The sequence below is a fragment of the Muscardinus avellanarius genome, assembly GCF_963383645.1.
Source record: "Muscardinus avellanarius genome assembly, chromosome: 16".
In the NCBI taxonomy this organism is placed as follows: domain Eukaryota; kingdom Metazoa; phylum Chordata; class Mammalia; order Rodentia; family Gliridae; genus Muscardinus; species Muscardinus avellanarius.
In genome coordinates, this window is record NC_137802.1 from 68,411,507 (window position 1) to 68,433,044 (window position 21,538).

General features: G+C 53.1%; 1 protein-coding gene across 1 annotated transcript; it reads left to right on the forward strand.

The window, feature by feature from the left end:
- Nucleotides 1-60: 60 nt before the first annotated feature.
- On the forward strand, nucleotides 61-13,723 carry CDR2L (cerebellar degeneration related protein 2 like; the record flags this gene model as incomplete). Its single annotated transcript, XM_080712170.1, has 5 exons — nucleotides 61-136; nucleotides 9,215-9,327; nucleotides 10,385-10,533; nucleotides 11,480-11,644; nucleotides 12,832-13,723. The coding sequence occupies 5 exons, from the start codon at nucleotides 61-63 to the stop codon at nucleotides 13,721-13,723; spliced, it is 1,395 nt and encodes a 464-aa protein (XP_080568296.1).
- Nucleotides 13,724-21,538: the final 7,815 nt, after the last annotated feature.

Genomic DNA, 21,538 nt, shown 5'->3' on the forward strand with positions numbered 1-21,538 from the left:
CCGGACCCCGCGCCCCGGCCCTGAGCCGCCGCAGCGCCCGCCCCCCGCCGGCCCGGGGCCATGCGGAGAGCCGCGGGCATGGAGGACTTCGCAGAGGAAGAGGAGCCCTGGTACGACCAGCAGGACCTGGAGCAGGGTGAGCGCGGGGCGAGGGGGCGGGGTGCGCCCCGCGACCCCTGGCCCACAGGTACCCCATTGTTGGGCGGCAGCACCCCGGCGAGGGCTGGGCTGGACCCAGTAGTGTCCCTGACTCGCAGCAGTGATGCGTTGGTGGAGAGAGGGCGCTGCGGCCCGGGAAGACCCGGACCGGACGGTTTAGGGAAGGGGAACCATAGGGGGGCTGCAAAAGTGGGGGGAGTGGTGGCGGTCTCCCTGTTTCTCCAGCTGACAGGGCATTCATCATGTAGCCCGCCCCCCTCGTCTTAGAGGCAGCAGCTGCCCGGGTGCCCCCGGTATTGTTCGGGGCCAGGGATCCGGCTGGAAGTCTTGGGAGGACGGGAGGGGGGCCTGCCGCTTTGCTGGGAGGTTGCTGTGTGTGTGTGTAGCGGAAAGTCAGCTCTTCCAAAAGCAGCAGCACCTGTCCCTACCGGGATTTCCGAACTCTTTAAGAGTCCCTGAAAGTTTCATCAACTTGCTTGCGCTCTACCGAGGGAGAGGGTGATGCAGGGACCGAGACCCTGTCGGGAAGAAGCAGAAAAGGGGAGTCTCCTTCAAGAGAGAGGGGTCTTCCAGCCATTCCCATCCCTGGGCCCGCTCTCAAGGGCTTCTGGCTTGGAAGGGGGGGTCAGATTTGGTTTCAAATTAGAGCCTGAGCAGAGAATCACCTCCATCCCATCCCCCATTCTGAGAGCAGGGAGGGCCACAGCAAGGGGGTTAGGAGTTGGTGATGAGGTGGCCAAATCCCAGCGAGCTGGTGACATCACTGGGAGGAGGGGCAGGGCTGTTGGGACAGGAAGGAAGAGGCCTGAGAGGGTCAGGACCAAGGCCTGCTGGAGTGGCGACCAATTCATCCTCTCCTCCCCCAACAAGCCTCATTCTTAAATGGTGGGAGCGGAGGGGGCAGGGAAAGATGCCCAGGGACAAGTGACCTTCCCGCGGTCACCTGCAAGCGGAGAGGGTGTGGACACAGCCTGGTGCAGTGTGCCATGGTGCCCTGGGGCCTAGAGCATCTCCAGAACCTGGAGACTTAGTTTCCTGTTCCTGACCCACTTCCCCTCGCAGCCAAGAATCATGGGCAGATAAGAGCCTCAGGAGACCCATGTGGGGTGGAGGGTGCTGAGCTCGACCTTGCCGTGCTCTGGACTCCAAGCTCAGGCTCCCTGCAGGGAGATGCCCCACACTTGCTGCGACAGCCTCTCCCCCACCCTGGGCACTATCTCCCAAACTTCTCCAGTCCACAAACACCTAGGGGCCAGACACCGCCCAGGGGAGCCGGGAATAATCACAGGCCTGACCCTCTAGCTATCCTTGGCCATACTTATGTTTATAAGTAAGTGTAGGTGGTAACAGCATGAGGGGATGGCTTCCTTAGAAGGAAAGGTTGGAAGCCAGGTGTGGCACTGCATCCCAGTACTTGGGAGGCTGAGACATGGAAGGATCACAGGTTCTAGGCTAGTCTCAGCAATTTAGTGAGACCTTTAGCAACTCGGTGAGACCCTGTTCCAAAATAAAATATCAAATAGGGCTGGGGGTGTAGGTCAGACCCAGGACCAACAGAAATAGATACAGAGGAGGAGGAAGAAAGACTGAAAGCAGAATTCTGGGGAAGATGGCCTCCCGGGGCGGCAAATGATAATACAGTTGCAGTCTCATTTAGATATGCACCCTAACCAGGGCTTGGCACTGTGCCTGGCCCAGATGTGGGAAGCAGGAGCCAGGGAGTAGGGGTGGGAGATGCTCGGCTTCCAGAGGGAGAGCCATTGCGATTCTGACGGGGCTGAGCGGCTATGCTCTGCGGCTGCCGGGGAAGGGCCCTGCAGCCCCCCACCCCTCCCTGCTGATCTGTAGCAGTGGCCCCAAGTGGCCACCCGAGCCCAGAAACAAGGGGGGAAGGAAAGCAGCAATGAGACAGTCTCAGAAGAAACTGGACCTTTCCACCAAAGTCCAGATGCCTGCTTGCCACGGGTCAGGGGTCCTGCTGAGCCTGGGGTCATCGTCTTGACCCCTCATTCCAACAGTGGAGACAGAAACGGGGTCAAGCTAATAACTGCATCACCCTGCATCACGGGGGCGTCTGAGGGGATGTGGCGCCACCGGAAGAGACTGGCAGGTGGAGGTGTGGGTCCTAGCTCCTGGGGAGCAGGATGGGGAGGAGTGGCGGCCAAAGGCAGCCATACTGGGGACAGGTGCCTCCTTCATCCCTCTTTCCTACACTCAGTCCCCAAATTCTCTTCCGCCCAACTGTTCACTGGTGGCCTCTTGGTGGCAGAAGGAGTGTGCTTTCTCACCCAGCCATCTGGACCATCTCCATGCTGACTTTCCTGGGCCCTAGGGCAGGCTCTGGCTTCTCTTTGCAGAATCCTGGCCACAGAGATCTTGTTTTGCATTTATTTATTTATTTATTTTTTATTTGTACTGGGGATTAAACCCAGGGGTATTCTATCTCCAAACTATACCCCAGCCCCCTTTTTTATTTTTTTATTTTTATTTATTTATTTATTTATTGCGGTACCAGGGATGGAACCCAGGGGCATTCTATCTCCAAGTGACAGCCCCAGCCCTATTTTTTATTCTTTATTTTGAAACAGGGTCTCACTGAGTTGCAAAGGGCCTCACTAAGTAGCTGAGGCTGGCTTCAAACCTGCGCAATCCTCCTGTCTCAGCCTCCCAAATGCTGGGATGACAAGCATGTGCCACCACGCCCGGCTCTTTTTAAAAAATTTGAAACAGGGTCTCCCTAAGTTGCTAAGGGTCTCCCTAAGTTGCTGAGGTTGGCCTCAAATCTGGGATCCTCCTGTCTCTGCCCCTCAAGTACTGAATGACTTCTGATCGGCTTTGAGGCTACTCTGTCCCAGTGGAAGGAGGTAGTTTGGACAGGCAAGGGCCTGCATTTACTGCATTCCCTCTGCCCACGCCCATGAGCACCTGTAAAAATAGAAAAAGCCATTAATTATTGAGCACCAGCTCCCACTCTGCCCACCTCCTCCCCTACCTCGGGCCCAGTGTGGTAGGCCCTGGAGATACCTCTGTCCAGGCTGCCAGATGGCTGCTGAGTCACAAATTTGAGGCCCCAGGCACCCATCCTCTCCTCCCCAGCTTAGCCTGACCTTGGTCCTTGGCCCTCTGGCTTGACAAGCGAGAGGAGGACCTGGGGGTGACATCCTTTCTCCATCCTGCTTACCCCAAAGGTAGCCTGGCCCCAAGTTCCTGGCACTTAGGTCCTGGGGGCTGCGAGCAGGACCTTCCAGCCCTGGCAGGCTCCACCATGGCCCCACAACCTTTACCTTCCTCTTCCCTGTGCCTATTCACAGTCCATTTCCTACCTCTCTGTTCTGGAATCTGTCACGCTCCACCCTGACTCCAGCCAGGAGGGACAGTGGGGTTTCCAGATTTCTTTTCAAAGACATCGCCTGCGTCTTCCAGCCATTCCCTCTCAGGACCCTGGGGCATTTTACCCTATATTACCACTAAAGCTCCCTGAAGGAAACCCCAGACACCCTGCGGCCTGGGCAGGGGTGGTATCAGCCTGGACTCAGGACCTTCCCCACCTTGACCCCGTGTGGCCCATGGGTCAGGCTGTGACAGGCCATTTGTCCCTCTGCCGCATCCTGCCTAGCCAGCTCCCACACTCTGGGGCCAGCACTGGTACCTCCCCTAGCACTTGGCTGTACTCAGTCCCCTGCTCTGCAGCTTCCAGACTCCCCCGTGGTCCCTCCTGGCAGCTGGGATCAGCTTAGCTTGCATTGTGATACAGTTTCCCTGAATCAGCCCGAGATTGTCTTCCTCCACTCCCAAACAGCGTCTGTCTGCCGTGTTCCCCTTCCTCCCATCCCTGAAGCACTCGGTGGCCCGGGTCCTGGTTGCTGCCTTCCCTGGACCATCTACCCGCGTCGTCCCCAGTTCACAGTGTAGTAGACAGGCCAGCCTGCGGGCCAACGGTGTGGGTATCCTGCAGCCGGACGCTCACAGGGAAGGAGGGGCATTTTTATTGCTGTTGTGTTGGCCTCTGCCCACTCCCGCTCTGACACTGTGATCCTCCTCGATCCTGCGGTCCTCCCTTCTCAGCCTCCCAAGAACTGGGATTACAGGCGTGCGCCACGGTTTGTATTAGGTAACTAGTTCTTCTTGGTACCCTCATCAGCCAGTTAATTGCTCAGGGCTGAAGGTTCTTATCTACGATTTGCGTAATTTAGCTCTTTCTTTGGGAAAGCTGCATTTGTATTTCCAGGCTACCTGGTTGCTGCGGGGCTCTAGGGGAGCAGCTGTGCCCTGCCTCCCAGGTGACAGGGTGACATCTGCACACAGGCCTCCCCTGGCTTAGGTCTGGGCGTGGGAGCCAGCTGCAGGTTGGTTCCTGATGGATAGGCAACTTGGCCTTTCATCCAGGCCCGTGGCTGCTCAGGCCGCTCTGACTTTCAGAAGACAACCCCTGTCCTGCCCCCACCTTGGCTGACAGGTGATCCTAGGCTCTGCTCTCACATCTGGTTTTTTTTTTTTTTTTTGGACTGGTAATTGAACCTAGGGGCATTCTATCTCCAAGCTACACCCCCCCATTTTTTTTGTATTGGGGATTGAACCCCAAGGGTATTCTACCTTTGAGCTACACCCCCAACCCTATTTTTTTATTCTTTATTTTGTTTTGTTTGTTTTTGGTTGGTTGGTTGGTACTGGGGGTGGAACCCAGAGGCTTTCTACCTCCAGGCTATACTCCCAGATCTTTTTTATATTTTATTTGGAAACAGGGTCTCACTAAGTTGCTGAGAGCCTCACTAAGTAGCTGAGGCTGTCTTCGAACCCGTGCGATCTTCCTGTCTCAGCCTCCCAAGCGCGGGGATTACAAGCGTGCACCACCACACCCGGCTTTATTCTTTATTTTGAAACAGGGTTTCACTAAGTTGTGGAGGGCCTCACTAAGTAGCTGAGGCCGGCCGCAAACCTACGATCCTCCAGTCTCAGCCTCCCAAGTACTGGGATTACAAGCGTGAACCACCACGCCCGGCTCCCCCCACCCCAATCCTATTTATTTATTATTTTTTATTTATTTATTTTGTGTGTGTGGTGCTGGGGGTGGAACCCAGAGGATTTCTACCTCTGAGCTATACTCCCAGCCCTATTTTATATTTTATTTGGAAATAGGGTCTAAGTTGCTGAGAGCCTCTTGAAGTAGCTGAAGCTGGCTGTCTCAGCCTCCCAAGCGTGGGGATTACAAGCATGTGCCACCACGCCCAGCTTAGTTTTTGTTTTGAAACAGGGTCTTGCTAGGTTGCTGAGTCTTGCTAAGTTGTTGAAGCTGGTCTTGAACCTGCGATCCTCCTGTCCCAGCCTCCCAAGTACTGGGATGAAAGGCCTGTGCCACCAGGCTTGGCTCTGCTTTCAACTTCTGACCCCAAATCACAGGCCCTCACGGCTCATCCAGAAGGGAGGCCTCCAGCCAAGGCCTGTCCGAGACCTGGCAAAGGGCCCCGTGGAGACAACCCTATTTTTGAAACATGCCAGGAGGAACAAAAGCCCATCCGTCCTCTAAGGACCCAAGAACTGTCACTGTGTCTGAGAGGGAAGCATTAGCGAGCTGAATCCCCACACCGCGTCGCATCGGCCCCAGTAGAGCCGCACTTCTGCACATTGATCCAGATCTGCGCCACCATCCTAGATGGAGCCTTGAGAATTAAAAGGACCAAAGCTTTCCTGCTGCCCGCAGAAGGATTCAAATAGGCCTACTTTTCGTCCCAGTAATTGTTTCTAGAAACGTGTCCTAAAGAAATAGACAATGATTTGCACAAAGGTTTTATATAACAAAGTTAATTCTAGTTTCACTTTTTTTTTCCCATTGGGGATTGAACCCAGGGACATTCCATCTCTAAACTACAACCCCAGCCCTGTTTGTTTGTTTGTTTGTTTGTTTGTTTATGGTACTGAGGGATTAAACTCAGGGGTGTTCTACCTCCCCTCGCCTGATTTCATTTTTTATTTTGAAACAGGGTCTCGCTAATTTGCTGAGGTTAGTCTTGAACCTGCGATGCTCCTATCTCAGCCTCCCAAGTACTGGGATGACAAGTGTGCACCACCATGCTTAGCTTGATTTTTTTTTTTTCACATCAAGAAAAACATTAAAGCCGGGCGTGGTGGCGCACGCTTGTAATCCCCGCGCTTGGGAGGTGGAGACAGGAGGATCGCGCAGGTCCGAAGCCAGCCTTGCTGGCTTAAGAGACCCTGTTTCCAAATAGAAATATAAAAATAGGTCTGGGAGTGTAGCCCAGAGGTAGAAGGGCTTCCAGGAACCCCAGTACCACCAAAAAAAAAAAAAAAAAACATTAAAAGCTGGGTTTGGAGCTGGGTATGGTGGCACAAGCTTATAATCCCAGTATGTGGGAGGCTGAGACAGGAGGATCCAGGTTCATGGCCAGCCTCAGCTACTTAGTGAGAACCTGTTTCAAAATAAAAAATAAAAAATAGGGCTGGGGTGGAGCTTGGAGGTAGAATGCCCCTGGATTCAATCCCCAGTACTGCCAAAAAAAAAATAATAGGGCTGGGGATGTAGCTCAGAGGTAGAATGCCCCAGGATTCAATCCCCAGCACCACAAAAGAAGGAAATATAAACATATATATATAAGTGTGTGTGTGTGTGTGTGTGTGTGTGTGTGTGTGTGTGTGTGTGTTACTGGGGATGGAACCCAGAGGCTTTCTACCTTCGGGCTATACTCCCAGAACTATTTTATACTTTATTTGGAAACAGAGTCTCACTAAGTTGCTGAGAGCCTCACTAAGTAGCTGAGGCTGGCTTCGAACCCGTGCGATCCTCCTGTCTCAGCCTCCCAAGTGCTGGGATCACAAGCTTGCGCCACCACGCCCGGCTATACTAAGTATATATATATATACATGCATGGTGGCAAGGGTGTGGTATCCACGCCGACGTCTAGGCACCTTCTCATAACTCAGACACAGAAAGAGCATTCTCAGGGATTTTGGTGTGTGCCACTTCCTTTCAGTCCCCAACACACATCCCCCTACAAACAGCACTAATTGCTCTTCTAGTTTGCCTTCGGATGGGTGCTCATTTGTCTTTGGCTGGGGGAGAGGAGCGGAGGTTCCAGTCTTACGAGGCGCATGGACCGGGGCTGCTAGAAACAAAGGATCGTTTGGCTGCCCAGAGAAAGGAGAGGATTTGGGAAGGGGGCCCATGTCGCTAGCATCCAGTGGTGCCCAACCCGAGGGAGGAAACTGAAACCATCAGGTGGGCAGGTCGCCTTCCCCTGTCCAGCCTGTCCTGCCGACAGTGAGGAAGTTAGACGGAGTTCCAAATCTTTACCCAGTTCTCATACTTTGCCCTCTCTGCATCTCAGCGAAGGCCTACTCACCCTTCAAAACCCTATAGGAAGGCTTCGCCTCTGCCCAAGCCTCCTGCCTCCCCAGGAAGAGCGAGGCTCTCTTCCCTGAGGTCCTGGGGACTTGGCCCCTACGTTGATTGAGGCTGTTGTTAATATGGGGAAAAGGAGTGCGCAGCTCAACAGCAGGAACAGATTTATTTGGGAATTAATAATTGGCTGGGAGAGAGAGTCCATGAGAGTCAGGGCCCCCACCTTACAGACTAGGGGCTTTTTATAGGGCAGTAGGAGGGAGGGATGGTCACACAGATGGCTTTTCCCCTTCAGTGGTCTTGACAGGGGGCCTGACAGGTAGGTCTGTGTGCTGGAGGCAGGGGGATGGTTAGGGTCACTTTCCCCACCACTGCTGGGGGGCTTTGTTCTCCACCTCCTCCGGCCAGGCCTCACAGCCAGACCCCACAGTGTCCACAGAGGCACTTACTCATTCTTTCAAATAGGATTTATCAGCCAGGCGTGGTGGCTCACGCTTGTAATCCCTGCACTTGGGAGGCTGAGACACAACTTAGCAACTTAGTGAGACCCTGTTTCCAAATAAAGTATAAAATAGGTCTGGGAGTATAGCCCAGAGGTAGAAAGCCTCTGGGTTCCACCCCAGTACCACCAAAAAAAAAAAAAAAAAAAGATATATCATGCACCCACTCTATACCATATACCAGCTACTGTCCTAGACCCTGGGCCTTATCAGTGAACACGAGAGATAAAAATCTCTGCCTGCTCTGCCTGCGAGCTCGCCATTAATTGGGGGAGATAAACAAGATACATGAGTATCTCCTTTAGTAAGTTAGATGGTGCCAAGTGCAAAGGAAAAAAAATTAAACAGGTGAGAGAGTGCAGGAGAGTCCTGAATCACAGGGCTGGGGAAAGACCCCCGGGAGAAGGTGGCTGGAAGGACCAGAGGAAAGAAGTCTGGGGACGAAACATTTCAGGGTTTGTTGTTGCTTAAGTCCCGATACAGGGAGTTAAACCCAGGGGCACTCTACCTCCAAGCCATACCCCCAGCCCTATTTTATTATTTTATTATTATTATTATTATTATTATTATTATTATTATTATTATTACTGTTAGTGGTACTGGGGGTGGAATCCAGAGGCTTTCTACCTCCGGGCTATACTCCCAGATTCACTTTTATATTGTATTCAGAAATAGGGTCTCACTAAGTTGCTGAGAGCCTCACTAAGTAGCTGAGGCTGGCTTCGAACCCGTGCGATCCTCCTGTCTCAGCCTCCCAAGCGCAGGGATTACAAGCGTGCGCCACCACACCCGGCTTCCTATTTTATTTTTATTTTATTATTTTATTTTATAAGAGGATCTAACTGCATTACAGAGGGCCTCACTAAATTGCTGAGGCTAGCTGCAAACCTTTTTCCCGTCTCAGTTCTTTTGAAACAGAGTCTTGCTAAGTTGCTGAGGCTGTCCTTGAACCTACCATCCTCTGGTCTCAGCCTCCCAAATCCTGGGATTACCAGCATGTGCCACCAAATCCCCCTGGGAAAGGGCATTTCAGATGGTGTGATAGCAGTCCAAAGACTTAGCTCCTGGCCCCGTCTCCTCCCGGCCGGAGGGTCCCCTGAGAGCTGCCTGCGACCTAGCATCCTCTGCATCCCCGGGACTGCCCAGGGCGTGCGCCGGGCCTGTTCCTCATGCTGCTGTACCCTATGCCCTCCACTTCCAGACTTGCACCTGGCCGCGGAGCTGGGGAAGACCCTGCTGGAGAGGAACAAGGAGCTGGAGGAGTCCCTGCAGCAGATGTACTCCACCAACGAGGAGCAAGTACAGGAGATTGAGGTGAGGTGCTCTCCCCGCCCACCAAGGTCGGCCCAGCCGCGCATGCGCCTTTGCAAAGGGCCCCTCCTGGCGGACGCAGCCCGGGTCCAGCAGCCTCGAGCAGTTCACAACTTGCCCAGCTCTCCCCTGCAGCCTGAGGGCACCCGGTCTTTACTCCCCACTCAGCAGCAAATAAATACCTCAAACCAAAGCTGCCCTTAGACGTGGGAGGAGGAAGCCGGGCGTGGTGGTGCACACTTATAATCCCAGTACTTGGGAAGCTGAGACAGGAGGATTGCAGGTTTGAGGACAGCCTCAGAAAGTAGTGAGATTCTCATCAACCTAGCGAGACCTTGTTTCAAAATATAAATGAGAGCTGAGCGTGGTGGCGCACGCTTGTAACCGTAGCACTTGGGAGGCTGAGACAGAGGGATCGCAGGTTCGCGGCCCGCCTCGGCTACTTCATGAGGTCCTCTGGAATGTAGTGAGATCTTGTTTCAAAATAAAGAACAAAAATTAGGGGTGTAGCTCGGAAGTAGAATGCCCCTGGATTCAACCCCCAGTACTGCAAAAATAAATAAGTAAATAAGTAAATAAATAAATAAATGAAGTGGGCACACACCGGTAAACCTAGTGCTTGGGAGGCTGATGTAAGAGGACCATAGGTTCAAGGACAGCCTCAGCAAGTAATGAGACTCATCAACCTAGCGAGACCCTGTTTCAAAATAAAAAAATAAGCTGGATATGGTGGTGCACGCTTGTAATCCCAGTACTTGGGAGGCTGAGACAGGAGGATCCCAGGTTCGTGGCCAGCCGCAGCTACTTAGTGAGGCCCTCCGCGACTTAGTGAGGCTCTTTAAAAATAAATGGCTGCATCTACAGAGCGCCGACCATGTGCCACTACTCCAGAAAGATCCTGTTTCAAATTAAAGAATAAAAAAGATGGCTGTAGCGTGTAGCTCAGAGGTAGAATACCCCTGGGTTTCATCCCCAGTACCACCAAAAAAAAAAGTGGGAGGAGGGGCCTGGGCGGACATTTGCCCCGCCCCATTCTAAACTTACCCCATCCTGCCCCCAGTACCTGACCAAGCAGCTGGACACGCTGCGGCGGGTGAACGAGCAGCACGCCAAGGTGTATGAGCAGCTGGACCTGACAGCCCGAGACCTGGAGCTGACCAACCAGAGGCTGGTGCTGGAGAGCAAGGCTGCCCAGCAGAAGATCCGGGGGTGAGGGCCAGGCGGCCGCTGGGGCTGGGCACAGACGGGCTGGCGGGAGGGCTCGGGCACTTCTCCCAGAAGCCCAGGACCGCCAGCCAAGATGGTAGTGTAAGACCCTAATGAAAAATTATAAAGCCCCTAGCAACTAGCCCAATGCAGAGCAAATAGTTTCTCATTCCTGTTAAAGTGCAGATTGGAGAAATCTTTCTGCTATGGGTTAAAAGTGCAAGCTTAGGACATATTTCTGCTGCAGTTTGAAAAGTACAAGCTTAGGAAACATCATGATTAAGGGTACAGTGATAAAAAAAAATATGTGACCCCCAGATCAGTATGAACCCCAGGTCAGCCCGCCTTGTTCCAGAAATCTGCTGACTACAAGATGGACACACCTAGCATCTTGTCCAACGTTTGACCCCAGAATGTGCTTTTCAAATGGTTTTGTAATTTTCTTTGACGCATGTAATCTGGCCCAATCCCCTCCCCAGCTTGTAGTTTTTCCCTTTAAATATCCCCAGCCCCAAGCGCTCGAGGTCGATCTCAGCTCCTGTGTGAGTCATGAGACGACCCCAGTGCGCACTGGCTCCTTATTAAACCTCATGCGCTTTGCAGCAAGGAAAGTCTCTCTCTGAGCAAGGAAAGTGTTCTCTCTGGGCGTCGCTTATCCTGAGACTTGAGTAAGGGTCTCCCCCTTGGGGGAAAAGCCTTTCAGTAGGGAGTTTGCCCTTGTTGATATTGTGAGATTTAACACTCGGTCCACAATCCTTCCTCAAACATTGAGTGTAGGCACTGGGGTATAGGAGAAGGGTCACTCCTTGGGTGTGCAGAGAGTTCCCTGTCTGGCCTCAGCACAGGCAGCTCGGCCCAGGACAACCTGTCTGTCCCCAGCCTCCTGGGCTGCCGTGACAGAGCCGTTCCCATCCCCTTAAAACTTTTCGTATGTTCGCCCGCACCCCAGGCTGACGGAGACCATCGAGCGCCTGCAGACCCAGGTGGAGGAGCTGCAGGCCCAGGTGGAGCAGCTGCGGGACCTGGAGCAGCTGAGAGTCCTCCGGGAGAAGCGGGAGCGCAGGCGCACCATCCACACCTTCCCCTGCATCAAGGAGCTGTGCACCAGCCCCCGGTTGGTACTGCGCTAAGTCCGGGACTGCGGGCCAGGGGAGGAAGGAGGCGGTGGACAGCAGGCAGAAGGTGGGAGGGAGCGCGGTGCCTCGTCAGGGCTCTCAGCAAGACTGCTGCCGAGGGCAGAGACAGTGGCTGCTTTTACAGAGCGCTGGGCATTACTCTGCTGGCTTAACCCATCGTCTACTGCAAAGTCGGTTTCATGGTTTTTTTTTTTTTTTTTTTTTTTTTTGTGTGTGTGTGTGTGTGTGTATGGAACCCAGGGGCATTTTACCTTCAAGCTATACTTAGAGCCCTATTTTTTTTTTTTTTTTTTTTTTTTTGGTACTGGTGTTCCTGGAAACCTTTCTACCTCCAGGCTACACTCCCAGACACCTATTTTTTTATATTTTTATTTGGAAACAGGGTCTCTTAAGCCAGCCCGGCTGGCTTCCAACCTGCCTGATCCTCCTGTCTCTGCCTCCCAAGCACAGGGCTTACAAGCATGCGCCACCACGCCCAGCTTTATTTATTTTTTGTTTGTTTGTTTGTTTGTTTTGGTGGTACTAGGGGTGGAATCCAGAGGCTTTCTACCTCTGGGCTATACTCCCAGACCTAAGCATGTGCCACCACGCCTGGCTTATTTTGGTATTTTGAAACAAGGTCTCACTAAGTATCTGATGCTGGCCACAAACCTGCCATCCTCCTGTCTCAGCCTCCCAAGTACTGGGATTACAAACGTGGGCCACCACGCCCAGCCTCAACAATTTGTTAATGCCTTCCATAACTTAGTGAGACCCTGATTTTATTTATTTATTTTTTGGTGGTACTGGGGGCGGAGCCAGAGGCTTTCTACCTCCGGGCTATGCTACTCCCAGACCTAATTTTTATATTTTATTTGGAAACAGGATCTCACTAAGTTGCTGAGAGCCTCACCGAGTAGCTGAGGCTGGCTTCGAACCCGTGCGATCCTCCTGTCTCAGCCTCCCAAGCGCGGAGATTACAAGCGTGCGCCACCACGCCCGGCTGAGACCCTGATTTTAAAGCAAGCACTCTGGCTGAGGCCATTGTAGTTGGTGGGGAGAGCCGGGGAAGAAGGGTAGACAGCGATTGAGAGGGACTGGCAGAATACCCGGTGGAGGAGAGAGAGGTACCTGTCGGAGCCGGGCCTGGGGCCTCGCCTGACCACCTGCCCGCCCTCCCCCGCAGCTGCGAGGATGCCTTCCGCTTGCACAGTTCCTCGCTGGAGCTGGGCCCTCGGCCGCTGGAGCAGGAGAAGGAGCGGCTGCAGACCTTGGTGGGGGTGCTGCGTTCCCAGGTGAGCCAGGAGCGGCAGCGCAAGGAGCGGGCGGAGCGCGAGTACACGGCCGTGCTGCAGGAGTACACGGAGCTGGAGCGGCAGCTGTGTGAGATGAAGGGCTGCCGCCTGCGCGTGCAGGAGCTGGAGGCCGAGCTGCTGGAGCTGCAGCAGATGAAGCAGGCCAAGACCTACCTGCTGGGCCGGGACGACCACCTGGCCGAGGCCCTGCTGGCCCCCCTCACGCAGGCCCCTGAGGCCGACGACCCCCAGCCGGGCAGTAGAGACGACCCCGGCGCCCAGGACGGTGTCTCCTCGCCAGCCGCCTCCCCAAGCCACGCGGTGCGCAAGAGCTGCAGCGACACGGCGCTCAACGCCATCGTGGCCAAGGACCCCGCCAGCCGGCACGCGGGCAACCTCACGCTGCATGCCAACAGCGTGCGCCGGCGGGGCATGTCCATCCTGCGGGAGGTGGACGAGCAGTACCACGCCCTGCTGGAGAAGTACGAGGAGCTGCTGAGCAAGTGCCGGCAGCACGGAGCCGGCGTGCGGCACGCGGGCGTGCAGACCTCGCGGCCCATCTCCCGGGACAGCTCGTGGCGGGACCTGCGCGGGAGCGAGGAGGGCCAGGGGGAGGCCAGGGCCGGGGAGAAGAGCCTGAGCCAGCACGTGGAGGCCGTGGACAAGCGGCTGGAGCAGAGCCAGCCCGAGTACAAGGCGCTCTTCAAGGAAATCTTCGCCAGGATCCAGAAGACCAAGGCGGACATCAACGCCACCAAAGTCAAGACGCACAGCTGCAAGTGACCCTGGCCCAGCCTACAGCCTTCCCTGGGCTCCGGACGGTGGGGTCCCCACGCCTGGACTGCGTACAGCCTCTAGTGAGCAAGAGAGCCCTTCAGCAGCGATGTAGTGCAGCGGGTGGGCCCTCCTGAGGCCCGAGGGCGGAGGCCGCTCTCTTCTGGGGACATCGCCAGCCTTCCCGCCTCCCAGGAGCCCTTGGCCACCCGCTTCAGCCCTGAAGGCACAGCTCAGATTCAAAGCCAAACGTCCGCCCTCTTGGCTGGGGTTCCCATCTTCTCCAGCGCCCCCACCCCCCCCACCCCCTGGGCTTTTGGGCCCTGGGCCTCACCTGCAGGTTTGTGGGCCTGGGCTCCTGAAAGCCATTCTGGATCATTTGGCTTTCTTTCTTTCTTTCTTTTGAAGTTCAGTTTTTCTAAGAGATTTGCAATGCAAGGTCTCCTGGAGGCCTTGCCACAACTGGAAACACTTGAAAGGGGACCCCAGAGCCAGCTGCTGTAGGTTCCCCGGGCGCTCCTGGACCCCCCTGCTTCCTGCCAGCCTTGCTATGCTCCTTCCGTAGCACCGGCTGTCCCACCCCTGTGAGCAGGTCGCAGGTGGCGCCCTGCATGGCAGAGCAGGAAGCCTAAGCCGGGACCCCCAGTCTAACCCTGGCATGGATCCTCACCCCCGCAGATCTGTAGCCAATCGAAGAGGGGAAGAGGGAGCCCCTCGACAGCCATACACAAGTGGTGCCCCCCACCCCGTTTCCCTCAGAGCCAACCTCCTCCCGTGCCAGGCCCGGAAGTGCCTTCCGGGCATTAAGCCTTCCAGGGGCCGGGATGGTGGGGAGCCCCTGCCTCTGCACACAGCCTCTGCCTCCCTTCTCTGCGTCTGCCCCCATCTCAGGGACCATGACGTCTCATTCACTTTGCACTCCCCCCTGGCCGGCCCTGACTTCCTGGGCATGCGCCACCAGCCGGTGGTCCCGGCGTCCTCCCTTGTCCTCCTTCACGGGGGACTGCCTGAGACTCTCAGCCCACATCGAGCAGTATTGAATCGGGATGGGATGAGAAGTAAGCTCCCTCCCTCCCACCTACAAAATGCCTGCTCTTCACCTTCCAGCTTTAGGGGGGCTTCTGAAGCCCCAGCTGGGTCAGGGATCCAGTGTTTTGGGTTAAGACCTCAGAGAGTCTCTGCTTAGCTAAGAGATGCCCAGGTCCCCAGCTTGCCCTCAGCAATCCTTCGGGGCTCCGGCTCCTTCTGCCACCCTTCCTGAGACCCTAGAAATCGAAGGAGCCATACAATCCAGCGCACGTCACCGGCCCTCGCCTCTGTGCCGGGCCCAGTGGGAACCTTCATGCCTTATTATTTCTAATGGGGTAAAGGGGTTTTCTTAACAAACATGCCCGAGATCCTTGGAGATGCCACCTCGCTCCGAGTGGCACTGTGCCGCCAGCTGGTGGCTGGGTCCTTCCGTTCATGCAACTTGGAACTGTTCGTCCTCTGGGGCTGGGCAATTCCCAGCCCTATGTGTCTCTGTCACCTTGGGGAGGAGGGTGTTGGGGGGGGGCTCTGTCCTGTTCACTCCCCTGTTCTGTAGCAGCCAACCAGCGTCACCTTTGAAGTATTCATGAGAGAAATATATTTACAAATGCTTTATTCTCTTCTTTAATAAAAAATGCACCAGTATTGTAAAAGTAGAAATGGCGCTGGAGCCATGGTCCAGTCTCTGTGCGTCTGCCAGGCCCACCTGTCACATACCACCTGCACTGCACTCCCCTGTCCCGTCCACCTGTCCTCCAGAGCCACTGGGTACCGAGTTCTCTGCCTCTCCCTGCTCACCTCTCTGTGACCTGCATCTGAACATTTCTAACTAGCAGGATTTCGGAAAGTCTTCGTGTTTTGTTAGTTATTTTGTCATTGAGGCTGGGGATTGGACCCAGGGGCACTTTACTTCCAAACTATACTCTAAGCCCTATAGCCCTATTTTATTATTTTTTTATTTGGAAACAGGATCTTGCTAAGTTGCTGAGAGCCTCGCTGAGTTGCTGAGGCTGGCCTCAAACCTGGGATCCTCCTGGCTCAGCCTCCTGAGCAGAGATTACAGGCCAGCACCACCATGCCTGGCTTCCATGTTTCTTTCTTTGTTTCTTTTTCTTTTTTTTTTTTTTTAATACTGGGAGTGGAACCCAGGGGCATTCTACCTCCTAGCCATACTGCCAGCCTTATTTTTTATTTTTTTTATTTTGAAACAGGGTCTCACCGAGTTGCAAAGGGCCTCACTAAGTAGCTGAGGCTGCCCACGAACCACAATCCTCCTGTCTCAGTCTCCCAAATGCTGGGATTACAAGCGTGCCTCACCACCCCCGGCTCCATGTTTCTTGAGAGCCAGCTATGCCAGTCATGCTGGGGAAGACAGTGGCGAACAAGAGAGACGGGGCCCCTCTTCCAACTGAAGTAAACCAAAGGAAAGGCGATGGGCAGATGCAGGCAGAAAGACACGTGTGCTCAAAGGCAGAAAGACACGTGTGCTCAAAGGCAGAAAGACACGTGTGCTCAAAGGCAGAAAGACACGTGTGCTCAAACTCGTGGACAATTTGTTTTTTAATCATAATCTTCCATGTAGATATATACATACAGTTCACGTAGAGCTAGCTATACAGTAAAATTGGTGCTAAAGTCTCATAGGGATCCAGGTGTGGTGGCGCACACTTGTATTCCCAGTACTTGGGAGGCTGAGACAGGAGGATCGCAGGTTCTCAGCCAGCCTCAGCAATTTAGGCCCTCTACAATTTAGTGAGACCCTGTTTCAAAATTAAAAAAGGCTGGAGGTGTAGCTCACACAGTTCAATCCCCAGTAAGACACACACAAACACAGTCTCATGGGAGCCTTTCCACCATGATGGTGTCAAAAGTGAAGAAGCTAGCTCCTGGCCTCTCAACGCTGAAGCCAGGGCACAGGTTTGAACTCTTAAGAAGGCTGTACCAAGGAGGCCACAAAGACAAAGAGAAGATCTGTGTCTCACCCACCTTCCAGCAGCCCAGATACCCTGGAAGGGCACCCCCTGTTGAAACAAGCTTGACCACTACCCTTAAGTTCCTCACTCATGGAGTTGACCATGAAGAAGACAAAATAAACTGGGCACGGTGGCACACACCTGCAGTCCTAGTACTGGGGAGGCTGAGACAGGAGGATCTCAGTTCAAGGACAGCCTCAGCTACTTAGCGAGGTCCTTTGCAACTCAGTGAGACCCTGTTTCAAAACTAAAAAGACTAAAATTAGGGCCGGGGGTGTAGCTTGGAGGTAGAATGGCCCTGGGTTCCATCCCCGGTAATGCAAAAAAAAAAAAAAAAAGGCCACGAAGAAACTGTGATGTTGGTGTGGCCACTGTCAATGCCCACACCCTGGCGAGGCCCGAGGGAGAGAAGAACTCATATGTTCTCCTCCTGGATCCTGATTATGCCGTTGTGGCTGTTGCCAACAAAATTAGCATCATCTAAACTGAGTCCAGCTGGCTGATTTGAAAGATTCAATTTTTTCTTCACCATAAAGAAAAAGCTCACAGCCAGGCGTGGTGGCGCACGCCTGTAATCCCAGTACTTGGGAGGCTGAGACGGGAGGATCGCAGGTTCGAAGACGGCCTCAGCAAGTAGTGAGACTCATCAACCTAAGGAGATTCTGTTTCCAAATAAGAAATTGGGCTAGGGGTGGAGCTCAAAGGCAGAGTGCCTCTGAGTTTAATCCCCAGTACCATCAAAAAACAAAAATCATAGCCGGGCGTGGTGGCGCACGCTTGTAATCCCCGCGCTTGGGAGGCTGAGACAGGAGGATCGCACGGGTTCGAAGCCAGCCTCAGCTACTTAGTGAGGCTCTCAGCAACTTAGTGAGACCCTGTTTCCAAATAAAATATAAAAAAGGTCTGGGAGTATAGCCCGGAGGTAGAAAGCCTCTGGGTTCCACCCCCAGTACCACAAAAAAAAAAAAAAAAAAAAAATAGGGCTGGTGCCGGGCGTGGTGGCACACGCTTGTAATCCCCGCGCTTGGGAGGCAGAGACAGGAGGATCACACAGGTTCAAAGCTAGCCACTCTGGCTTAAGAGACCCTGTTTCAAAATATAAAATAGGTCTGGGAGTGTAGCCCATAGGTAGAAGAGTTTCCAGGAACCCCAGTACCACCAAAAAAAAAAAAAAAAGAAAAAATCACAAGGGAACAATCAAGGGGAAAAGTGTAAGTAGACCCAAGGTGGGAAGGGGAGTGGTAAAGGGAAAGGAAGCTGAGAAACAGCGAACAGGCCTGGTCAGGGGCTCACTCTGACAGGCGCGATGGTTGAGTGGAGACCCGAGGCTGGGGAAGAGCCTGAGCAAGGAGCAGCCGGGCCAGGGGAGCCGCTGGGCCAGGTGAGAGCTGAGGCCAGGCCCCTGGGGCAGGCAGGCGTGCGGGGTGGGCCTCCTAAGTGCCTTGAAGACCAGTTGCAAGGCTTTAAATGTTTTACTGGTGTTGACATCAGTTGTGGTTTCCGAAGCTTTTCTGAAGGCTGAATGGTAGAGAAACTACACTGATGCCTGGCGGGGTTATGAAGGAGGCGGGTGCAGAGCAGCCCGTGGGGAGCTACCCACTGGGGACAGAGGACAGTCACAAGAATAACAAGAGAAGCCGGGCGTGGTGGTGCACGCTTGTAATCCTAGTGCTTAGGAGGCTGAGACAAGGATCACAGGTTTGCGGCCAGCCTCAACTACTTAGTGCTTCTTAGGTACTCCATAACTTAGTGAGACCCTGTTTCAAAATTAAGGATAAAAATTAGGGCTGGCGCCGGGCGTGGTGGCGCATGCTTGTAATCCCCGCGCTTGGGAGGCTGAGACAGGAGGATCGCACGGGTTCAAAGCCAGCCTCAGCTACTTAGTGAGGCTTTCAGCAACTTAGTGAGACCCTGTTTCCAAATAAAATATAAAAAAGGTCTGGGAGTATAGCCCGGAGGTAGAAAGCCTCTGGGTTCCACCGCCAGTACCACCAAAAAAAAAAAAAAAAAAAATTAGGGCTGGTGCCGGGCGTGGTGGCACACGCTTGTAATCCCCGCGCTTGGGAGGCAGAGACAGGAGGATCACACAGGTTCAAAGCTAGCCACTCTGGCTTAAGAGACCCTGTTTCAAAATATAAAATAGGTCTGGGAGTGTAGCCCATAGGTAGAAGAGTTTCCAGGAACCCCAGTACCACCAAAAAAAAAAAAAAACTGGGGCTGGAGGTGTATCTCGGAGGTAGCACACTCCTGGGTTCAATCCCCAGTACTGAGAAGAAGAAGGAGGAGGAGGAGGAGGAGGAGGAGGAGGAGGAGGAGGAGGAGGAGGAGGAGAGGAGGAGAAGAGGAGGAGGAGGAGGAGGAGGAGGAGGAGGAGGAGGAGGAGGAGGAAGAAAAAGAAAGCTGGGCATGGTGCCGCACACTTGTAATCCCAGCATTTGGGAGGCTGAGACTGGAGGATCATGGTTTGTGGACAGCCTCAGCTATTTAGGCCCTCCGCAACTTAGTGAGACCCTGTTTCAAAATAAAGAATAAAAAACAGGGCAGGGGATGTAGCTCAAAGGTCAATGCTCTTGGGTTCCAGACCCGCAAAAAAAAAAAAAAGAAAGAAAAGAAAAATAGGGCTTCAGGTACAGGTCAGAGGTAGAATGCCCTTGAAGTCAATCCCCACTACCAAGAAAGAAAGAAAGAAAGAAAGAAAGAAAGAAAGAAAGAAAGAAAGAAAGAAAGAAAGAAAGAAAGAAGGAAGGAAGGAAGGAAGGAAGGAAGGAAAGAAAGAAAGAAAGAAAGAGAAAAGAAAAGAGCTGGGGGGTGTAGCTCAGAGGTAAAATGCCTGTTGGTTCAATTCCCAGTACCACCAAAAAGAAAAATATTTCTCCCACCCAGAGGCAGTGAGTGGTGCATGCCTGTAATCCCAGCACTTGAGAGGCTGAGACAGAAGGATCACAGTTCAATAGAACACTACTGAGTTCAATCCCCAGTAACACACACAATACTACTACTACTACTACTACTACTACTAATAATAATAATAATAATAATAATGTTACAGTTCTTTTTCTTTCTTTCTTTTCTTTTTTCTTTTTTTGGTGGTACTGGGGTTCCTGGAAGCTCTGGGCTACACTCCCAGACCTATTTTATTAATTTTTTAAATTTGGAAACAGGGTCTCTTAAGCCAGCAAGGCTGGCTCCAAACCAGCGCGATCCTCCTGTTTCCACATCCCAAGTGCAGGGATTACAAGCATGTGCCACCACGCCCAGCTTTCTTTCTTTCTTTTTTTGCAGTACCAGGGATTGTACCCAGGAGTGGCTTTACTCCTGAGATACCCCCAACCCCCAGCACTTTTATTTATTTATTTATTTATTTATTTATTTATTTATTGCTTATGGTAGCTTGGAACTTTTGGTCCTCCTGCCTCTCCCTCCTGAGTAGCTGGATGACCCCTGAGAGCCACTGTGCCCTCTGCTATAGTTTCTTTCCCCTTTCCTGTTACTTCCTTCCTAGCCAGCCTTATCTTTTCTATTCTGCTTCACTCAGTCCCATTTCTCCAGGAAGGCCCCCCTGCTGGATGATTCCCAGCGGCAGCAGGTGAGAGGAGCTTCCCAGCTGCTCCCCTCGACCCCAGGGCAGCTTGTCTCCTTCTGTCCTCCACCCTCACTTCTCCCAGAATCCAGGCCACCAGATGGCCGGAGCAGACTGTGTTTATTTGGGGCCATGGAAACCTGCAACTTCCTTTTCCTCTGGCTGTGAGTCAGGTGCAGGCTGGAGCCCAGCCTTAGAGCAAAGAAGTCATGGAACAGCTCTGACTTTTGTTACTCATAACCCTTAGCCCTAGACCCGACTGGGTGTCTGGCTTTGCTCCGGTCACCATGGAGACATCTCGGTTTCCTCTGGGGTCCTGGGGCTAAGTCAAACAGGGAGGGACCCAGGAGACTCTCAGTGTAGAGCCCAAAAGGAATATGCCGATCGTCAGTCCTTCGATGTTTGTGCTCCGAAGGCAATGCCTGCAAAATGCTTGAATCCAATGATGCTGAGATGGTAGTCTTGATGAGTCTCATGTCTCAATCCGCCAGCATCTTACAGGAGACATTTAAAATGGACCAGAGAGCCGGGCGTGGTGGCGCACGCTTGTAATCCCCGCGCTTGGGAGGCAGAGACAGGAGGATCGCACAGGTTCAAAGCCAGCCGCGCGCACTGGCTTAGGAGACCCTGTTTCCAAATAAAAATGTAAAAATAGGTCTGGGAGTGTAGCCCGGAGGTAGAAGGGCTTCCAGGAACCCCAGTACCACCAAAAAATAAATAAATAAATAAAATAAAATAAAAAATAAAATAAAATGGACCAGAGAGCCAGGCGTGGTGGTGCACGCTTGTAATCCCAGCGCTTGGGAGGTTGAGACAGGAGGATCGTACAGGTTTGAAGCCAGCCTCAGCTATTTAGTGAGACCTCAGCTACTTAGTGAGACCTGAGTGAGGCTCTCAGCAAGTTAGTGAGACCCTGTTTCCAAATAAAGTATAAAACAGGTATGGGAGTGTGGCCCGGATGTAGAAAAGCTTAAAAAAATGGACCAGAGGCATATTTTGCAAGGTGATTATGCCTTTTCCACAAGTATTACTAACAACTACTAACATTTATTGAGCTCTTTTCGTTCACACGTTGCCTCTCAACTAAAGTCACTTAAGTTAGAATTATCTGTTTTCAAATGCTGCTGGCTCTACTTTGAACTTTTTCAGAACTGGAACTGCTCAGTTCTGGAGTTCAACAGCAGTAACCGGCTCTGCATGCGCCTGCAGTCCTCTGAATTCTCCACCTACCTCGCCACTCCT